This window comes from Hemitrygon akajei, chromosome 11, assembly GCF_048418815.1.
Source record: "Hemitrygon akajei chromosome 11, sHemAka1.3, whole genome shotgun sequence".
NCBI classification, from domain to species: domain Eukaryota; kingdom Metazoa; phylum Chordata; class Chondrichthyes; order Myliobatiformes; family Dasyatidae; genus Hemitrygon; species Hemitrygon akajei.
The window spans coordinates 153559239-153580722 of NC_133134.1; the positions used below are offsets into that span (position 1 = coordinate 153559239).

General features: G+C 42.3%; 1 protein-coding gene across 1 annotated transcript; it reads right to left on the minus strand.

The window, feature by feature from the left end:
• Positions 1-1930: 1930 nt before the first annotated feature.
• Positions 1931-21278, minus strand: LOC140736144 (uncharacterized protein SCO4629-like). Its single transcript, XM_073061963.1, has 6 exons — positions 21027-21278; positions 18769-18863; positions 13754-13877; positions 9677-9829; positions 5506-5688; positions 1931-3274 (listed from the first exon to the last, which is right to left on the minus strand). The coding sequence occupies exons 2-6, from the start codon at positions 18838-18840 to the stop codon at positions 3156-3158; spliced, it is 651 nt and encodes a 216-aa protein (XP_072918064.1). The 5' UTR covers positions 18841-18863; positions 21027-21278; the 3' UTR covers positions 1931-3155.
• Between the last annotated feature and the right edge of the window lie 206 nt (positions 21279-21484).

Consider the following 21484-nt stretch of genomic DNA (forward strand, 5'->3'; position numbering starts at 1 on the left):
GTGGGGGGGGGGGGGGGGGGAGGGGAGGAAGAACCACAAGGTGAGAGGTGAAAGTGGGAGAGGGGGAAGAGTGAAGTAAAGGGCTGGGATGTTGACTGGTGGAAGAGATACAGGGTTGGAGAAGGGGAATCTGATAGGAGAGGACAGAAGGCCATGGAAGAAAGAAAAGGGGGAGGAGCACCAGAGGGAGGCGATGGGCAGGTAAGGTGAGAGAGGGAAATGGGAGTGGGGAGTGATGAAGGTGGGGTGAAGGCATTACCAGAAGTTCAAAATATCATGCCATCAGGTTGGAGGCTACCCAGATGGAATATAAGGTGTTGCTCCTCCAACCTGAGTGTGGCCTCATCATAACAGTAGAGGAGGCCACAGACTGACCTGTCAGAATGGGACTGGGAAGTAGAATTAAAATGGGTGGCCACTAAGAGATTCCACTTTTTGCAAAAGTCTCCCAATCTACGCCGGGTCTCATCGATATACAGGAAGCCACACTGGGAGCACCGAACACAGTATATGGCCACAAGAAAACTCACAGATGAAATCTCACCTCACCTGAAAGGACTGTTTGTGGCCCTGGATAGTAGTGAGGGAGGAGGCTTAGGGGCAGGTATAGCACTTGTTCTACTTGCAAGGATAAGTACCAGGAGAGAGATCAGTGGGGAGGGAGGATTGGACGAGGGAGTTGTGTAGGGAGCAATCCCTGTGGAAAGAGGACAATGGGGGGTTGGGGGGGGGGGGAGATGTGATTGGTGGTGGGATCCTGTTGGAGATGGCGGAAGTTCTGAAGAATTATGTACTGGGTGTGGGGGCTGGCGAGGTGGTAGGTGAAGACTCATAAGAATATTTAAAATCACATTATTTAATTCTTAAGGACCAAGAACTTACACTCCGTAGCCATTTTATTGGGTACCTCCTATACCTATCTAATAAAGCGACCACTGAGTATATGTTGGTGGTCTTCTGTTGCTGTAGCCCATCCACTTCAAGGTTCAACTTTTTGTGCATTCAGAGATGATCTTCTGCACACCACCATGTAATGTATGGTTATTTATTTACTGTTGCCTTCCTGTCACCTCGAACCAGTCTGGCCATTCTCGTCTGACCTTTCTCATTAACAAGGTGTTTTTGTGCACTGAACTGCCATTCACTGGTCATTTTTCACACCACTTTCCATAAACTCCAGAGCAGATGTTCCCAACCAGGGGACCCAGGGGTCCATGGCATAAAAAAAAAGGTTGGGAACCCCTTCTCTGATGTGCGTGAGAATCCCAGGAGATCAGCAGCTTCCAATACTCAAACCACCCCATCTGGCACCAACAACCTTTCCACAATCAAAGTCACTCAGATCACATCTCTTCCCCATTTTGATGTTTGGTCTTAACAACTAATTGGATCTCTTGACCACGTCTGCATGCCTTTATGTATTGAGTTGCTGCGACCCCACTGGTGCCAAACTCATCGGTCTCTGCCGTTTCTTTGGATTCATCAGCTGCATGGAGAGGGGAGCCTGCTGTGCAGGCAACAGCTTGCTCTCCCTATCGTACTGTCTTGGCTTGTGTAGACAACTTAGATCCAAAAACCGTGGTCAACCCTGATCAACAGAGGGCCTATTGTCATATTTTCATCATATTCTCATAATATCAGCCACACAATAAGTCATCTTAAACACTGATAATATTACCTGGCCAGCAAGATAACATGTAGCAGCATCATTAATATAATATTTTCTCTAAACATGAATTTAACTTGCACAGTTTACAGAAGAATTATCTCCGTCTAAAAAGTAAAAGATTTACAGTTGTACCATGTTTCAGAAAATCATTGTTTTTGTTCCACATTTCATTTTTACTCAGGGAGTTTTTAAGACTGCTGCCAGACAGACACAGGAAGAAAAGCTAACTATTTAAGTCAAGTAATCAAAGTACATGTCATGCTTAGTGATAGAAATTTTATTTAATTGTGTGAGCTTTGATTTGTTCATTTGAGGATTTTATTCATTAGAACGTATAAGATTGAGGGGATTTGATGGAGGTGTACAAAATTATGAGGGATATAGAGAGGGTAACTGCAAGCAGGCTTTCTCCACTGAGGTCAGGTGGGATTACAACCAGGGGTCAGGGGTTATGGGTGAATGGTAGAAAATTTCAGGGGAACATGAGGGGAAACTTCTTCACTCAGAGGATCCTGAGACTGGAACAAGCTGCTAGTGCAAGTGGTGCACGCAAGCTCAATTTCAACATTTAAGCAAAGTTTGGACAGGTACATGGATGATAGGGCAATGGAAGGCAATGGAAGGTCCCAGTGCAGGTTGATGGGAGTAGGCAGTTTAAATGGTTCAGCATGGACTTGATGGGCCAAAGAGCCTGTTTCTGTACTTTTCTAAGACTCCAAAGAGTACTTAATTATTACTTGTGGTATCAAATGAAGTGGACAGCATTTCAGTTTGAAATGCCAAGCAATTGTATTGGTGAATAGTGGATTCCTTAGTGTTTTGAGATGAACAGGATGTCTTTGTATTCTGTACTTCCTAGATCGACTGGGTTTTATTTAATTTGTTTAGAGATACAGCATGTGATAAACCCTTCCAGCCCAATGAGCCCACACCAGCCAGATCAACCCACCTGACCTGTTAACCTACTAATCCAAACCGGTACATCTTTGGGATGTGGGAGGAACCCCTTGCGGTTACGGTCAGAACATACAAACTCCTGACAGACAGCGGTGCGCTTGCAAAATATTAGTTACAATAAACGCAAGACATTCTGCAAGACAAAAAATGCTGGAGAAACTCAACAGATAAGGCAGCATCTATGACAATGAATAAACTGTCAATGTTTCGAGCTGAGACCCTTCTTCAGGACTAGTAACAGCATATTGCTTTAATTATTGCAAATACTCCTCTCTGCAGTTTCACCAAATACAATCTTTATATTTACACTTACTTTAAATACACAGCTTTTGCAAATCCACTTGTATGATGTCAAACTCAGAAAGAAAGCTTGACAAATTTCGTTAAATAGTTCTGGGAGCTTTACTCAGTCTGGAAAAGTACGATTTCAATAAAAAAAATTAATTTTAACGAAAATCTACTGGAGGAAGTTTATAACGTCCTTTTGATTTAAAAGTTTAAATAATACAAAGTTTCATCATGAAGTATTTTATTTTGGTCGGTAACCAGCTTGTAAGAGATTCTGCTGTGCTTCACAAACCTCTGGAAAAATTTCCTGCTCCACCTGAAAACCCCGCTTTGGGTAATCTCGAATGCGTTCAAAAACAGCTGGAGAAATAGGAAAAAAACAGTAAAGTTAAAAGTTGAACGAATATTTCATGACAATCTACATATAAGTTAGTGATTACATTATACCGTAACATAATTTAGCGTAAAACAAAGTAACACACACAAAATACTGGAGAAACTCTGCAGGTCAGGCAGCATCTATGGAAATGAATAAAAAGTCATCATTTCAGGCTGAGACCCTCAATCAGGACTGAAAAGAAAGGGGGAAGAAGCCAAAATAATAAGATGGGGGGGCAAGAAGTACAAGCTAGGTGACAGTTGAAGGGATGTGAGAGGGAAGGTAGAGGGTAGGGGAGTGGGGTGAAGTGAGAAGCTGCGAGGTGATTGGTGGAAAAGGTAAAGGGCTGAAGAAGAAGGAATCTGATCGGAGGGGAGAGTGGACCATGGGAGAAAGGGAAGGAGGGGGAGCTGGTGATGGGCAGGAGCTTTTGGCAAAATTCTTCCCTTAATTAACATTAAAAATTTAATCCAAAGGCTTATTACAGTGGACACTGAAAATTTGAAAAGTAAATAAAAGTTCTGCATTTTCAGGCAGCATCTGCAGAAAGAGATAACACATTGTCTTTACAGATTAATGGCCATTCACCAGAATCCAATGATCTCTCAATATTTATTTATATTTATTGAGAACAGCACAGAATAGGCTCTTCTGACCCTCTGAGCTGCACTGCCCAGTAATCCCCCCTAATCATGGGACAATTTACAATGACTAATTAAGCTCTGTGTGGGAGGAAACTGGGAGTACCCGGACAAAACCCAAACGGTCACGGGGAGAACATACAAAGTCCTTACAGGCAGCGGCAGGAACAGAACCGAGGTTGCTGGTACTGTAAAGTGTTGTGCTAACCACTATGTTACCAATATCCTCTCTCTGAAGATGCAGATACCCTATTGAGTATTTGCAACACCTTCTGTTTTTATTACCAAATGCTGAACAAATTGCTGTTACAATAACATTGCTGTGTGCAGATCAGTTTTATTGTTTACTTACACGCTCTAAATGTAATTGATATGCTACACAAATAATGCTTTGGCACACACTAACAGCTGCAATAATTGCATCTTATTAAGGCAAATTCCATCTGTCTTTAAATTAACACTTGTCTAAAAGCTAATTGCTATGCTTGGCTATTCAAATACTCATTTAGATAGTGAAATGTTGGGAGAGGAGCATTCCAGCTTCCAACCACCCTCTAGGTGAAAACTTTCTTTCTTAGATGGAGTCATAGTGCTAAAGCACAGAAACAGGCCCTTCAGCCTATCTAATCCATGCTGAACTTTCATTCTGCCTAGTCCCATCAAACTTCACCAGAACCACAGTCTGCCATACCCCTCCTATCCAAATTTCTCTTAAATGTTGAAATCAAACCCACACCCATCACTTCCACTGGCATCACCCTCTGAGTGAAGAAGTTCCTCTTAAAGTTCCTTTAAATATTTCACTCTTCACCTTTAACCTACAACCTCTAGTTGTAGTCTCACCCAACCTCAGAGGAAAAGGCCTATCTATACCCCTCAATTTTGTATACCTCTATCAAATATCCCCTCATTCTCCTACACACCATGGAATGAAGTCTGAATCTGGTCAACTTTTCCTGATAACTCAGGCCCCGTAGTCCCGGCAACACCCTGACAAATTTTCTCTGTACTCTTTCAATCTTATTGATATCGTTCCTATAGCTAGGCAACCAGAACTCGAAATGTGGTCTCACAACATCCTACACAACTTCAACATAACATCCCAACTCCTGTCCTCAATGTTTTGATTTACAAAGGCCAAAAGCTTTCTTTATGAACTTACCTAATACTTTTCCACCTTATCCTACACCTATGCTCTCTAGTTTTAGATACCTCTGCTACTTACTATCTAGTCTATCTCCAGTCCTCATTAACTCCAGCAATCTCCTCTGCTCCAAGGAAAATAATCCCAGCCTGTCCAGTCTCTCCTCGTAACTGAGATGCTCCATTCCAGAAACATTCCTGGTGAATCTCCTCTGCAGCCTTTCCAGTGTAGCCAAGAACTTGCCCAATCATTCAATGCCCACAACTGATGGACTACCGTACAACTGATGGATGGTCAAAACTGTCATCTATGTAATAAAGGGAACTGTGAAACCAAAACTTATATTGATATAATAACAGTTAATATTTGAAGAAGTTATTTCAACTTGGTCTCGGTGTGGAATAGTCAATTTGCTGTCTCAGCTTACCCAACATGTACTCAATTAAGTTGTCCATATTACCCACATGCTTGTTTGGGTATTCATCAAGTTCCATGGTTGGAGATGTGACAATGGCTTGCACATTCTCTTTGTCTTCTGGCCACTGTCGAAGGTAGGTTGCATAGACACGGCGTTCCATAAATGGTTGTTGGACGAGGATAATTCTCTTTACTGGGGGAAAAAATGGAAAAATCCACACACGTTTCTGGGAACAAGCTGCATTTGCAACCTTTTTAAAAGTAGCAGTGTGTTTACTGAGGCATAAATGGGCACAAAGACAAAGGAGCGAATGGATTCTGTTTCAAAAGGCAAATGATTAAACTCAAGATGGCATTGTGGACAAGGTTTGAAAAGAACCGTTCAGAATGGGGGTACCAGGATGTCTCCCTAACCTATGACCATGATTGGAACGGAGGAAGAGAGATGGGAAGAGTGTGTGATGAGGAGAAAGAAAGGGAAAGGTAAAAGTCTATATCTGAAGGGAGGATGATTTGTACTCAGTGGCCATTTTATTAGGAACCACCTGTAGCTAATAAAGTGGCCAGTGAGTGTGTACTTGTGGTCTTCTGCTGCTGTAGCCCATCCACTTCAATGTTCAAACTGTTGTGCATTCAGAGATGTTCTTCTGCACACCACTGTTGTAATGTGTAGTTATTTGAGTTACTGTCACCTTCCTGTCAGCTTTAACCAGTCTGGCCATTCTCCTCAGACATCTCTCATTAACAAGGCATATTTACCCACAAGACTGACACACACTGGGCATTTTTTTTTTTGTTTTTCGCACCATTCTCTGTAAACTCTGGGACTGTTGTGCATAAAAAGTCCAGGAGGTCAGTAGTTTCTGAGATACTAAAATCACCCCATCTGGCACCAACAATCATTCCACAGCCAAAGTCACTTAGATCATATTTCTTCCCCATTCTGATAGCTGGCCTGAACAACAACGGAATCTCTCAATTATGTCTGCATGCTTTTATGCATTGAGTTACTGACACGTGATTGGCTGACTAAATATTTACATTAATGAGGTGCACAGGTGTACCTGATAAAGTGGCCACAAAGTGTATTACAACATGTGATCACTAAATGTAAAGGGTGTGCGTGTTCATGGAGATGAACACTAATTTCCCAGTGTAAGTCTGGATGAAATGACTGTTATTCAATGGGAGGAATTAGAACTATCTTTTCAAATAATTGTTAGAAATTCTGAAACATTAACCCACTGTAGCTATGAAACATTGTCCTGTGTAAGTGACCATCCAACACCTTTCACACGGTGATGCTTTCATGTAACTTGATTCTTTTATCTGCAAAATTAAGGATCAGATATACTTTGTAATCTGTGTGGCAACCATCGTGTGTCGGTGGTCTCTACGTAGACCCTTGGGATGGACCAATGATATCATGATGTCTCCAGTTCAGCAGCAAAGTTGACAAATGGCCTTTCAGGGCAACTTTAAAATAGAGTAGAAGCATACGGTGTACAATCAGAATAAAAAAAAACAAGTCTCAATAAAAACAAATGGAGTCTTATCAACCCAAGAATAATGTTATCAATGTCTAAACACAATCTGTACAATGTAACACAAAGCAGTAGAGGAAGATGCAAGGGGCTTCAGAGGACATCTCATGGTTCCTCGGCAGGACTTCCTGGATACAAAACCCAGGACAAGGAACAAATCTAATGAAGCATGAATTGGCAATCTCATTCAGAGCATGGGCACAAATGCAAGTGTGTACGTTGACTTGCAAGCTCCTGCTTATAAGGAAACACAACAATCTGAGTATCTCGAGGGAGCGGGATAGCATTTAAAAATAAATATCTTGCAGGGTCATGGGAAAGAGAGGGGTATAGAGTTGAATGGATGATTTTATTCAGGGCCTGATGAGATTTGGTAGCCCATTTTCTATGTCTATGATTCTATCTTAGTGGTACAGCAGAGATTGCTCTGGAGAAAAAGAGGCAGGAGATTCAGCAACAAAGATGAACCCAATATAGTCCACCACAACATAAAGCAAGATGTCCCACAGCCATGGAATTACACAGCACAGAAACAGGCCCATGCCAACCATGAAGGACCCATCTATGCTAATTCTATTTATCAGCACTTGCTCCGTAGCCTTCAATGCCTTGGCAATTATAGAGCTCATCCCGATACTTTTTAAATGTAATGAAAGTAGCTACTTCCATTACCATCTCAGGAAGAGAGCTCCAGACTGCAACTACCCTGAGGGAGATATCTTTTCCTCAAAGTCTTTCTTAATCTAACTCATCACCACAGACCTATGAACCCTGTCTTCTTATATCTTAAGTGAAACAAAACCATAAACCCCCTTATAAAATGAATTACAATTCAGAAGAAATGAGTTCACAAGTAAATGTTCCCCTTTCCTCTTCTAACACCACTACAACAGGGCTACTCCTCACCCAGAGCATGCCCTTTTCTCATTGCTACCATCGGGACGGAGGTGCAGGAGCCTGAAGACACACACTCAATGATTCAGGAACAGCCTCTTCCTCTCTGCCATCTAATTTCTGAATGGACATTGAACCCATGAATCCTGCCTCACTAACTTTTTTTTAATTTCTAATTTTTTGCACTGCTTATTTAACTTATATATACTTCTTGTAATTCAGTCTTTTCTCTCTACTATTACGTATTGCATTGTACTGCTGCTGCAAAGTTATCAAACTTCACAACATATGCTGGTGATATTAAACCTGACTCTGATTCAGTGCACTTCTTACGCCAGCTTACATATTGGCCTGCCTTGAAGATTTGGTGGTAATCTAGGACAACTATGCTTTGCTTTTTAGGAACTGGATAAAGACCAAGCCAGCAAACTCCATAAGAGTCCGGAGAAAGAAGAGCCAAAGCACAGAAACCCTAGTACTCATAAATGGGCATGTTGAACTTGTTCACCGAAGGGTCCCACAGCAGTTTTGGGTGAAGATCTGTACATAGAATTGACCTTATCCACACAACAGTGCTCAGCGGTCGATCTTCACTATCTCCCATCTTTATAGAGGGTGTAGATTGGAGTCAAGGAAATTCACCAGTCACCAATAAGGGATGTAAGTGAAAGGAGGTGGGCAGTTAATATGTGTACAGACTGGGAAAGAGTGGGTGGTGGAGAGATGTTCTGAGAGCCAGACTAGATCTGGAAAGATGGGAAGGGAGTGGAGATGAATGAAGGGGTTTGGCGGGGGGGGGGGGGGTGATCTGGAGGTGACTGAGGACATTGGCTGGCAGAAAGGGAGAAGTAGTGAAAGTGATTACCAGCAATAAAATATAAAGAGGAAGCTACCTATAAGAAGGCAAAATACCTTGGCAGCCCATTAGGGCAGACCTTATAATAGATAGCAAAGTCAGCTTAAACCTATCAGTTACATTCTAATTCAATGGCAAATGGCAATCATTGTATATGTGGCAGAATTTTATACATGGCATCAGTTGAAAGCTATGTGCTTTTGGATGCCCCTGCCCATTCACAGATGCACAAGCAATGGTAAATTTTGAAGTACTCTGTCTCAACTTTGAATACAGTCTAGCATGAGATGCATAGAGTCTAACAAGTGGTGTGAGAGAGCATGCTGGGATCCATGCCAGGTTAAAAGGCTGACCCTTGCAGGGCAGCTCTCCCATCAATCCTGCTCTCCACTGTTTGCTCCCTGGAAAACAAACTGGATTACCTTTGTCTGTAACTGGCCCAGCATGAAATGAGGAACTGCTGCATGCTTGTTCTTACAGAAATGTGGCTCCAGGACAACATCCCATCCACCATCAATCTTCAGGTCACGCCACTCAGAGACTTGTGCTAATATTATTTTGTGACTATTGTGCTTTATTGTAACTATATGAGCTGTACTTTAACCATATTCGCTGTGTGTGACCCTATAAACCGTGTTTTGCACCTTGGCCACAGAGGAACGATGTTTCATTTAGCTGTATACATGCATATGGTTGAATAAGAATAAATATGGACTTGAACTTGACCTCATAACAAGACAGTATTTTCTGGGCCTTTACATGATGGCAGTTCCCTGTTATGAAAAGCAGAGCATCAAACCTTTGCATTCCACAATCCCATGAGATACATGTGCCAATCAAGTGGTCATCAGTGACCAGGAATGACAAAAACTCAGGCTGATATTTACCCGGGATATCCTTTTCCTTCAGAGTTTGATATGCAAATCGTATATTCTCGCCTGTATTGGTGGCCTTTCTTTCCAGTAGAATCCGGTCAATGGGAACTCCCAATTTAACTGCGGTTTCGGTAAAAATGTCAGCCTCCGGCTGGTGCCATACTCCTGTTTATAACAGCAACAGTCAGGATAGTGAAGGAAATTTATAGTTCTTAGACAATGAGGAAAAACACAATCAGATATCAGCTGCTCTCAACTGCATATGAACATACAAATTGGGAGCAGGCATAGGCCACTCATCCCACAACCCTGCTCTGCTAATCAATATGATAGACATTGATCTGATTGTCATCTAAACTCCATACACCCACCGATCTCAGGAGCCTTCTTCCTGTCACCCCCTCGATGCCCATCAAGGATATTTCTACCTTTGCTTTAGAAATATTTAATGACTTTGCTTCCATCACCCATATGAGGAAGAGAGTCAAGGTCTAACAGTGTTTTGATAACAGAATTGTGCATCAACTTCAAAGTTCAAAAAGTTCAAAGTTCAATTGAGCCTCATTTTAAACCATAATCTTCAATGAAAGATCTAGTTCTCTAGTCTTCTTCTGTTGCAAACTTTGTATGTGAAGTTCAGAACTATTAACGTAAAATAGTATCAGCTGCTGAAATTCAATCCTAAAGTAACAACATAGTGTAGCAGGCAAGGAGTTATATTGACAGGAACAATTTGTATTTATATGATACTATTGGAAACCACTGTCTTTTTCTTAGTAATACTTTTTATAAGACTTGAACTTCTTAATAAACTCATATATTTTCACACACACTGACAGAAAGTAGTACAGCAGTTTACTACCTTTCTCAATTTTCTTTGGCGAAATATGAGGACTTTTCACATGATGTAATTGTTTTAATCATGTAGCATATTAACTAACTTAACACTATCTAAGGAATTTTCTTTTTCTTATCTATAAAAGTGATAGATTTTCAGAAGCAAAATTCTTTTCTTTCTCTTAATTCCTTTGTCTTACACCCTTTAGCGTTAAATCCCTTCTTAGCGTCATTTCTCGGGTCTTTATTTAGCTTGCGTAGTATTTGTATGTTTGTACTCTAAATAAAGTGAAATCTTAGAATTAAGACTGCATGTCATTCTTGACATTTGGAAGAACCCCAAGGATCAGAAATTAAACAGAGATCCAACAGCATCTTTCACTTAGTAAAATTTAATCTGTCAATAGGATTGCCAGACCTCACACTTGTAATTGTTCAAGCATTTAAACATTATTCTTAACAGCAATGTATATATTGTATAAAATTCTGCATGTTATAGATAATTAGCATTTATAACAGATAGCTAACAATGGTCAATTTATTACTGTGAATTTATTATGGAGCAATTAAAACACCAAAATTGGAAAGTACGGGCTTCATGCTCTATAGCATGTGGCAAGGTGTTGGAATGTACTAAAGCATTTTACAGCCAGAGAAACATACCTGAGAAGTGGTTACAGTTGTAATGTAGCAAAACAGAGGCAATTAATTTGTGCACCTTGTTGTTGTACATCAGCAACAACATATGGGAGCGTATCATAAACTAACGAGATTCTGCAGATGATGGACAGATTACTGGAAGAACTCAGCAAGTCAGGCAGCATCTATGGAGGAGAGTAACCTTTGATGTTTTGATACTTTGGCCTGAAACATCAACTGTTTACTCCCCTCCATAAATACCACCTGACCTGCTAAATTCGTCCACCACTTAGAGGAGTGAATCAACTGTGTTTGGAAGAGTCGGAGAATAAATAGTCTCTGGGACACTGCTATATGATCTATTTTATCTCCACACAAGCTGGTATATAGCACATCTATTTTTATTTTCATTTTAATGATGGTACCTTCCCCAAGAACTGCATAAAATGCCAGCTTAACTATTTCTTAAATGTCAAGAGTGGTGTTTCAACCCACTCCCTCTGAATCAGAGGTGAGAATGTAATCAAAACTTGACACCTACATAATTAGCAGGTGCTCCACAGAAAACTGAACATTAAGTGTTAATTGAAATAAAACCCCTCATTAACTCTGGTATTTTGGCAGTTATTAATTTTAGATATTGCAATTGATAACATTAATCGATGATCACCTTTACAAATCTCCAAAATTATCCCACAGGGCTAAGTGAAGAACATGATGAAATGAGAAATGCTTGTGAAATTCTCATCGATTTTGTTAGTCTGACTCAGGGTTCTCTGACACAGCAGTTGCTGCAAAGCTTCAAGGAGTATTGATTTCAGAGTGAAAATTTATTCTTGCAATTTGTTATGCAAGGTCACCTATAAACTTCTCAAGACAAAACATTGCTAGATTCTAACGCAAAACTTTCTCTTCAGTTGAAAACAAACAGATCATGCAAGGATATTTCTGCTATTAAATACTGCATCTCTGATGCTCAGATACATTTAGAAACTTAGAAACATAAATAATTTAAACAATCAAAATATTAAAATAAATTTAAACATTAATACAGATTCAGGAGACAGCAGCTGCTGGACGTATGGAAATCTTGAATGCATTGACCTGCTGACTGAAACTCTGGACATCTCAGCATGATTAAGCCCATAGATCCCACAATGCAGCAAGATAACTAAGTGAAACTTCATTTTCTTTGTTTTTCGGCGCTTTGGATGTTATAATATTTAAATTCATAATGTTATACAGTATAGAAACAGGCCCTTCGCCCCAGATCATCCATATTGTTACGTACCCCGTAACTGGGTTAACAGACCAGCAGAAATGGACTGAGATGTTGGAGTCTGGTGGTACTGTAACTAAATTAGTAAACTAAGCAATACAGTATCAACAAATCCAATATACATATAAACCAGGTTAGCAATGATAAATACAGAAGTGTAGGAATAAGATTCAAAACCAAGCTCTATCAAAGTCTAGGGGTAAATGAATTGTCATAAGAGAATATAGAGTTCAGTTCAGTTCGTGCTGAGGTAGCTGTTGTTGTGTTGCAATGTTGGAGAGAGAGAGAGAGCGAGCAAGAGATGAGCAGCTGCAGCAGGCAAAACTTCCATCGTCTTCTTGTTCCGTTGTACCGTTGGGGTCACCGATTATGAACCTTCCGTACCAGGCTAGACTGTTCTTCAATGATGGACTCGTCACCCAGGCAAGGGCGGACGCACACACAAGTCCCCACCGGTCTGCCTTCATCCACCGTGCTCCGGACTGATTCTCCAGAACCGATCCTCCAGGCCCCCACCTTCCTGTGGGTGCACAACACTCTTTCAGTGTCCACTGGTGTGTCTGAGGGTGTCTCCCCAGACCTGTCTTTTATCCCCACTGACGGGGTATCAGCCATCCATCATCTCTATGTCCATCAAACTGGCCACTCCCTGCTGTCTCAGCAAGAATGTTAATGAGCAAAGAAGTGTCCTTGCAGCAAAAGATAAACAATCAGTGAAGAAGCCATAATACATAAATCATCTATCTCTCTCTCTCTTATCTGTAGCAGATGCCTCTCCCTCTGTTCTTCATCTCTCTCTCTCAGTAGCAGCATAGTTCCCAGGGGGGGTGGATCAGCTCTGGACCCCACTTCCGTCTGGCTTGTTCAGCACACATAACAATATCGAGCAAGGTGCCTAGCCCAGAAAGGCCAAACTTATTGCAAGCCCCTAAATAGCACAGAACAATACCACGCCGGAACAGGCTCTTCAGCCCACAAATTGTGCTGAACTAATCAAACAAACATCGAAAATTCGAACTAAACTAGTCCCTTCTGCCTAGACAGTCCATATCGCTCCATTCTCTGCACACTGATGTGCCTCCATCGTGATAATATAGCGGGTAGCTATCTCCTGAATTGACCACGGTACCTCTCGGGTTAGAGTTCCTGTGTGTTATTGCATGTGGGGTTCCACGGATGATGAAGGATCATTGCGGCATTTCCAAGGGGAGCCTGCAATATCACATTTTGAACCAGAGCCAAAAATTGCAGAAACATTAGAGAAAAACCATCATTCTGTTATGCAACATAAATACTATTTAGTTGAAATATAAATTAGTAATATCACTTCTTACCTACTGTATGGTTTCCCAGATAACCTGTGAATAGTATCAGTGGAGCCCAATCTTCCAGATAAAGTTGTGCTGCTCTTTCAGCCACGCGAATATCGTGGCAGCCCAGACCTATGATTACATCACTCTGGAAAAACAAAGAACTTCAGACAGCTGGCTTGCATTTATCAGTAGCCGTGCTCCACATCAATTGTAAATGGTTAACATCACAGAGTGTCAATCTTTAGCGAGAAACCAAATTAAGGTGCAAAGAAATGAACAAGAATTAAACTGCATGAATCAGGGCTGAAAATTTCACTTTATCAAACCATTACATTTCTCGGCTGGCTTGCTGTATCAGTCTCCTATGTTGCATTGTTTTCCTGTTGCCTTTAAGATGTTGCAGTGCTCCCTTCCACCACTTTCTTTGCTGTGAAGGTTATAGACAGAACAGCAAAATACATCAATAAGCTAAGATGAATGACAGAAGACTTACTTGCAATTCCAAAGTCTTTTCTCATTCATCTTAGTTTATTTAGAAGGACAAAAGGGGGGGGGGGGGGGAATCTCATTGAAACTTATCAAATATTTAAAGGCCTAGATCGGGGGCTCCCAACCTCTTTAATGCCATAAACCCCTACCATTAAGCAAGGCTCCATGCATCCCAAGTTGGGAACCCCCGGCCTAGATAGAGTGGCTGTAGAGAGGATGTTTCCTACAGTGGGGGAAATCCAGGACCAGGGGGCACAGCCTCAGAATAGAAGGATGTTCCTTTAGTACAGAGATGAAGAGGGATTTCTTTAGTCAGAGGGTGGTGAATCTGTGGAATTTGTTGTCACAGCTGGCTGTGGAGGCCAAATCATTGGGTATATTTAAATCGGAGGTTGACCAGTCAGGGCATCAAAGATTGGTTGAGAGGGATAATAAATCAGCCATGATGGAAGGGTGGAGCATACTTGGTGGGCCGAATAGCCTAATAGTCTTAAAATAAAAATAATGCTAGAAACACAAAGAGTAGGCAGCATCCATAGAAAAAGAAACAATTAGACTTCAACCTGGAACATTAACTATTTCCACATCTCAGATGCTGCCTGATCTGGTGAGTTTTTTTCCAGCACTTTCTGTTTTTATTGCAGATTTCCAGTGTCTGCAGTATTAGTGTTTGATTTGGATCAATAAGCTGTCTCTTTGCTTCTGGTGTGAACTCTGTCCAAAGACGTTGACAACATGGAGAGTAGTTCACTCTACCAGAATACCATATGGACATTCAACATGGCACCTCCACAGATAATGGGGAGGGGAGTCACACCATAAAAATGGGGATAATTTGGCATTTAAAGTAATTATTTTCCATGCATTATACTACAAGTTAATTTCAGGAAACTACATATCATTTGCTGGTGAATCTGCAATGTGATAATGCAAAACAAAACCAAATAAGCATAGACCAAGAATCTGTTTTGGAGAACTCCTGCACGCTGTCTGCAACAGCCACCTTGAGCTTCTGTTGTGTGTCATTTTAACCCCTCTTCCTGTATCCATACTAACCAGTCTGTCCTTGGACTTCCTACTACCATTGTGAGGCCAAACATAAAGAATCTCAAACTCTGCTTGTATAGTAACGGCCCAACGGTATAAACACTGAACTTCCCAATTTCAGGTAACTCACGCCTGTTTGCCCACTCAGGGTCTCTCTCCTTTTGTTCATCTTCCACATCCCTCCACCTGCCTCCCCCTCCTAGAAATTTCCCTTCCCCACCAAGTTCGATCTGCCCATTACCACAAACCATCCACTCAGATTTCTTCAGCCTTCATTCACCTTTACCATTCCTCTCCCACCTGGTTCCATCTGCCAATCCTGCTGACTTCATCAGGTTCCACCTATCCCCTACCAGCCTCAGCCTTGAAACTTCTCCCTGACCTTCCCCCACTTGACTCTGTTCTAAAGGGTCGCCCCCAATTTTGATACTGTGCCCGCTAGTTCTGGATACCCTCACCATAGGAAACATCCTCTCCATATCCACCCTATCTAGTCCTTTCAACATTCGGTAGGTTTCAATGAGATCCCCCTGCATTCTTCTAAATTCTAGTGAGTACAGGCCCAAAGCTGCCAAATGCTCCTCATATGTTAACCCCTTCACTCCTGGAATCACCCTCAAGAACCTTCTCTGGACTCTCTTCAATGACAACACATCCTTTCTGAGATATGGAGCCCAAAACTGTTGACAATACTTCAAGTGGGACCTGACTAGTGTCTTATAAAGGCTGAGCATTATAGAACCATAGAACACTACAGCACAGTACAGGCCCTTCAGCCCTCCATGTTGTGCCGACCCATATAATCCTTTTTAAAAAAGTACTAAACCCACACTACCCCATAACCCTCCATTTTTCTTTCATCCATGTGCCTGTCCAAGAGGCTCTTAAATACCCCTAATGTCTTAGCCTCCACCACCATCCCTGGCAAGTCTTTCCAGGCACTCACAACCCTCTGTGTAAAAAACTTACCCCTGATGTCTCACCTAAACTTCCCTCCCTTAATTTTGTAGATATGCCCTCTGGTGTTTGGTATTGGTGTCCTGGGAAACAGGTACTGACTATCCACCCTATCTATGCCTCTCATAGTCTTGTAGACCTCTATCAAGTCCCCTCTCACTCTTCTACACTCCAAAGAGAAAAGTCCCAGCTCTGCTAACCTAGCTTCATATGACTTGTTCTCCAAACCAGGCAACATCCTAGTAAATCTCCTCTGCACCCTCTCCATAGCTTCCACATCCTTCCTATAATGAGGTGACCAGAATTGAACACAATACTCTAAGTGCGGTCTCACCAGGGATTTGTAGAGTTGCAACATGACCTCTCTACTCTTGAACTCAATCCCCCGTTAATGAAGCTTAGCATCCCATAGGCCTTCCTATCCACCCTATCAACCTGTGCAGCAACCTTGAGGGATGACTATCTCCTTGCTTTTATATTCTGTTTCCCTTGAAATAAATGTCAACATTGCATTTCCCTTCTTTACCACACTTTCAACCTGTAAATTAACCTTCTGGGAATCTTACATGAGGACTCCCAAGTCTCTCTGTACCTCGATGTTAGAACCTTTTCCCCATTTCGATAATAATTCACACTATTTTTCCTTTAACCTAAGTGCATGATCATACATTTCCCAATGTATTCCATCTGGCACTATTTGGCCTATTCTTCCAATTTGTCTAAGTCCTGCTGAAATCGCATTGCTTCCTCAGCATGACCTAGTCCTCCATCTGTTTTCGTATCATCCACAAACTTTGCCACAAAGCCATCAATTCCATTATCTAAATCACTGACAAACAATGCGGAAGTAGAGGTTCCAAAACTGACTCTTGACGAACACCACTAGTCACTGGCAGCCAACCAAAAAAGGCCCCTTTTATTCCCATTCGCTTCCTCCTGCCTGTCAGCCATTCCTCTATCCTACAGGGGGAGGGGGAAATGTGAAAATGATAGGAGAAGACCGGAGGGGGTGGGGTGAAGCCAAGAGCTGGAAAGGTGATTGGCAAAAGGGATACAGAGCTGGAGAAGGGAAAGGATCATGGGACAGAAGGCCTAGGGAGAAAGAAAGGGGGAGGGGAGCACCAGGGGAGATGAAAACAGGCAAAGAGTGATGGGCAGAGAGAGAAAGAGAAAAGGGGGGGAATAAATAAATCAGGGATGGGGTAAGAAGGGGAGGAGGGGCATTAACAGAAGTTAGAGAAATCAATGTTTATGCCATCAGGTTGGAGGCTACCCAGACGGAATATAAGGTGTTGTTCCTCCAACCTGAGTGTGGCTTCATCTTGACAGTAGAGGAGGACTTTTGCCAATCACCTTTCCAGCTCTTAGCTTCACCCCACCCCCTCCTGTCTTCTATCATTTCGGATTTCCTCCTCCCCTCCTACTTTCAAATCTCTTACTATCTTTCCTTTCAGTTAGTCCTGACCAAGGGTCTCGGCCCGAAACATCAACTATGCTTCTTCCTATAGATGATGCCTGGCCTGCTGCGTTCCACTAGCATTTTGTGTGTGTTGCTTGATCCAACTTCCCACTCACTTTTGCTACCTTATGTGCCCTTTCCTTGGCTTTTATGCAGTCCTTAACTTCCTTTGTCAGCCACGGTTGTCTACACCTGCCATTTGAGAACTTCCTCTGTGGGACCTATCTAACCTGCGCTTTTTGAGCTATTCTTAGAAACTTCAGCCATCTCTGCTCTGCTGTCATCTCCACCAGTATCCTCCTCCAATCCACCTGGGCAAGCTCCTCTCGCATGCCTCTGTAATTCCCTTTATTCCATTGTAATACAGATACATTTGAGTTATGCTTCTCCCTCTCAAATTGCAGTATAAATTCAATCATATTATGATCACTGCCTTCCAAGGGTTTCTTTACATTAAGCTTTCTGGGTTATTAAGATCTGGGTTATTACTCAACACTCAATCTACCTTAGACTTTCCCTGAGTAGGCTTAAGCACAAGCTCTAAAAAGCCATCCTGTAGGCATTCAACAAATTCCTTTTCTTACAATCCGACACCAACCTGATTTTCCCAATCCTCTTGCATATGGAAGTCCCCCTTTACAATTGTGCCATTACCCTTATTACAGCGCCCTGCCACCAAATTCTCTTATCTCCTTGCTGTACTCCAACTCATGTCAATGAAAAGTTTATTTACTACAATATAATAAACTTTTGCATCCCAAATGAAGAATATCTAAGGCAGGGTCAGAGTTGATTATTGCCAAGGAGGTGGAAGGGGATGAACTTTCTGATGGACAGGTTAGAGTGGAGGTTCCCAACCTGGAATCCATGGACCTCTTGGTTAATTGTAGGGGTTCATGGCACAAAGAAGATTGGGAACCCCGGGATTAAAGGACTTAGTCAGGTAACATGGTGAGGGCAGTGAAGTGCCCAAGAGGACAGCTGTGATATAGGGTGGAACCAGTGGTGAACCAGTGTTAAACATTTAATCCATAAAGTGATCTCTATACACTTCTCTTGCCTATCATCAGCAAAGCTCTCTTACCTTCACAAGAGGTTGGTCCAATTTAAGGTAGTTCCATAAAACTTGTGCCCATTTTTTGCAGTCATCGTCCATTCCACTCACATCATCCCCATCAGCTGAAATTTTTTAAATGACAACTTTTTACAGTGTGTTCACAGAGCAGGTAGCATATGGAAGTGAGGTTAGGGTCTGCTATCTTTGTGCAGCAACTGTTGTCAGGTTAGTACGTGTGGAACACAATGTCATTCTGCTGACAGTCACATTGATGTGTAGGAGCTCTATATGTGTACTGTATGCTTGTATGCATCTGTACTTCCTGCGGGGTCAGTGGGGCTGGGAACAACAATTTCTTATATTGAACCATGTGCTGATATTGGAGAGGATCACGAGGATGATGAAGAGTATTAAAGGATTCGCATATGAGGAGTGTCCGATGTTCCTTGGCCTCCTCGCTAGAGTTTAGAAGAATGAGGAGTGGGAGAGGTGGAGCTCATTGAAGCCTATCAATTATAGAAAGGCCTAGATAGAGTGGATGTGAAGAGGATGTTTCCAGTAGTAAGAGAGTTTAAGACTGGAGGCACAGCCTCAGAATACAATGACATCCCTTTAGAATAGAGATGAGGAGGAATTCCTTTAGCCAGAATCTATGGAATTCATTGTCACAGACAGCTGTGCAGGCCAAGATATTGGCTATATTTAAAGTGGAGGTTGATGGGTTATTGATTAGCCAGGGTGTCAAATATTGTAGGGAGAAGGCAAGAAAGTGGGGTTAGGAAGGAAATTCTATCAGCCATGATTGAATGGCAGTGCAGACTCGATGGGCTGAATGGCCCAAACTCAGCAGGTCGAGCAGCATCTGTGGGAGGACAGGAGGAAAGGAAATGCTGACATTTTGAGTTGAAACCCTGTATCAGGGCAATTCCATTTCTCCCACAGATGCTTAGTTCCGCCAGTTTCAAGCATCTGCAATCTTTGGTGTTGCAAGTTTACAATTAACCTGGAAAGCCCAATAGACTGCAAGTATCTAAAATACTGCCGAGCTGACAGTTATAAAGCATAGAGCCTGGAACAGTACAGCACAGTACTGGCCCTTCAGCCCACAATGCTGTGCCGATTTTTTAACCTCCTCTAAGATCAATCTAACCCTTCCCTCTTACATACCCTCCATTTTTCTATCATCCATGTAGCTATCTATGAATTTCTTAAATGCCCATAATGTATCTGCCTTGTCTGCCAACCGCTGGTTCCATGCACTCACCACTCTGTGTAAAAAACAGACCTCTGATATCCCCATATACTTTCCTGCAATCACCTTTAAATTTTCCCCTGTTGTATTACCCATTTCTCCCCCGGGGCCGGGGGGGGGGGGGCAGTCTCTGGCTATCCTTTGGATCTATGCCACTTATCCTCTTGTAAACCTCTATCAAGTCACCTCTCATCCTCCATCCTTCCAAATTCATCTGGAATGAAGCCAAAGTATCAGCTGATTCCTGAAGAGATGTTACTGTCGTGTCTACATTCCCAACTCTACTACTGAGTAGACGCAAACATGAAACCAATTGAATCAACAACACTTCCAAAGGTGCTTCAGCACAGGACGGAGGGCAATGTTATTCCTGGAATGCAGTTCAATGAGGTGAAAACCCTGGTGGCCTGGACGGTCCAGCATTTCAGGGGGTTAAACTGATCCACGTTAAAGGATTTGTACCAGAATCTGAATTCAACCCCCCCCCACATCCAAATCCAAATTTAATATTTACATGCAGATCTCTCCAAGTGTTTGTTGGAGGGACATGTTTTATCATATCAAGAATTGCGCTGCCTCTGGACACACTCTGTAAGAGAATTTACAGCCAAATGTGATTTTGTATTAAAAATTCAAAGTCAATGAAACGTCGGCATCCAAACGAAATGTTCCAGTAAATCAGATGCCCTCCATTGTAACAGAGATCTACCCCTCTTCTCCCCCCAAAATGTAAAAAATAATGCCAGATACTCAATTTTATCTTCTACTTTTAAACAAAACGGACTAATCTTAAAAACTTGCCAATAAATCAATACATTTAATAGTGAATTCGCAGTCCGTTCGCATCCACCTGCGTTTACTCCAAAGGATGAGATTACGCCGAATAATGTCTGCAGTGCGCCGTGTAACATCCCTTCCCCCTCCCCCTCACCCTCTAGAATACACCAGGTTTAAAACCAGATTAATCCACCATTATATGCAGTTTGCTTCGAAAAGAACAAGATCTGGACCGGGACGGCGTGGGGCGGTTTACCTGGTTACTGGCCGGGTCGACACTGTAGGGCGCTGATTCCTAGGTGTCTCCTCACGGCCCGGCCGGAGCATGATCCCGGCCGCCCGCAGCAAAGGCAGCATCTGCTTGCGTTTGTTTGCATCAATAATTGTCATCTGACCTGTCAGTGCGAGGGGATGAGATACCCCCTGCTTTCAGCTCTCCCTCAGCCTCACGCCGCGCAACGTGGACCCTCTGGATGGAGTTGGGGAAGATTTTAATGGAGAAGGGTGGACTCTCAGCAGCAGAAATGCGTCTTTTTGAACATTCAGGAGTCTCCGACCACCACAAGCGGAAACCAATTAAAACATCAACAAAACAAATTTCAGGACGAACAAATTAAAAGATGGCGGTTGACGGAAACCTGACATAAAAGCAGCATAATCAAAGATCCCACCCACCCCGGACACTCTCTCTTCTCTCCCTCCCATCGAGCTGAA

Excerpts from the sequence above, each read along its gene's own strand:
- LOC140736144 (XM_073061963.1), bottom strand. The coding sequence starts at position 18,840 with ATGGACGATGACTGCAAAAAATGGGCACAAGTTTTATGGAACTACCTT. Across the intron at positions 13,878-18,768 it reads TGGACCAACCTCTTGTGAAG|AGTGATGTAATCATAGGTCT; the intron begins GTAAGAGAGCTT and ends TTGTTTTTCCAG. Across the intron at positions 9,830-13,753 it reads TCTGGGAAACCATACAGTAG|GAGTATGGCACCAGCCGGAG; the intron begins GTAAGAAGTGAT and ends TGTTATAAACAG.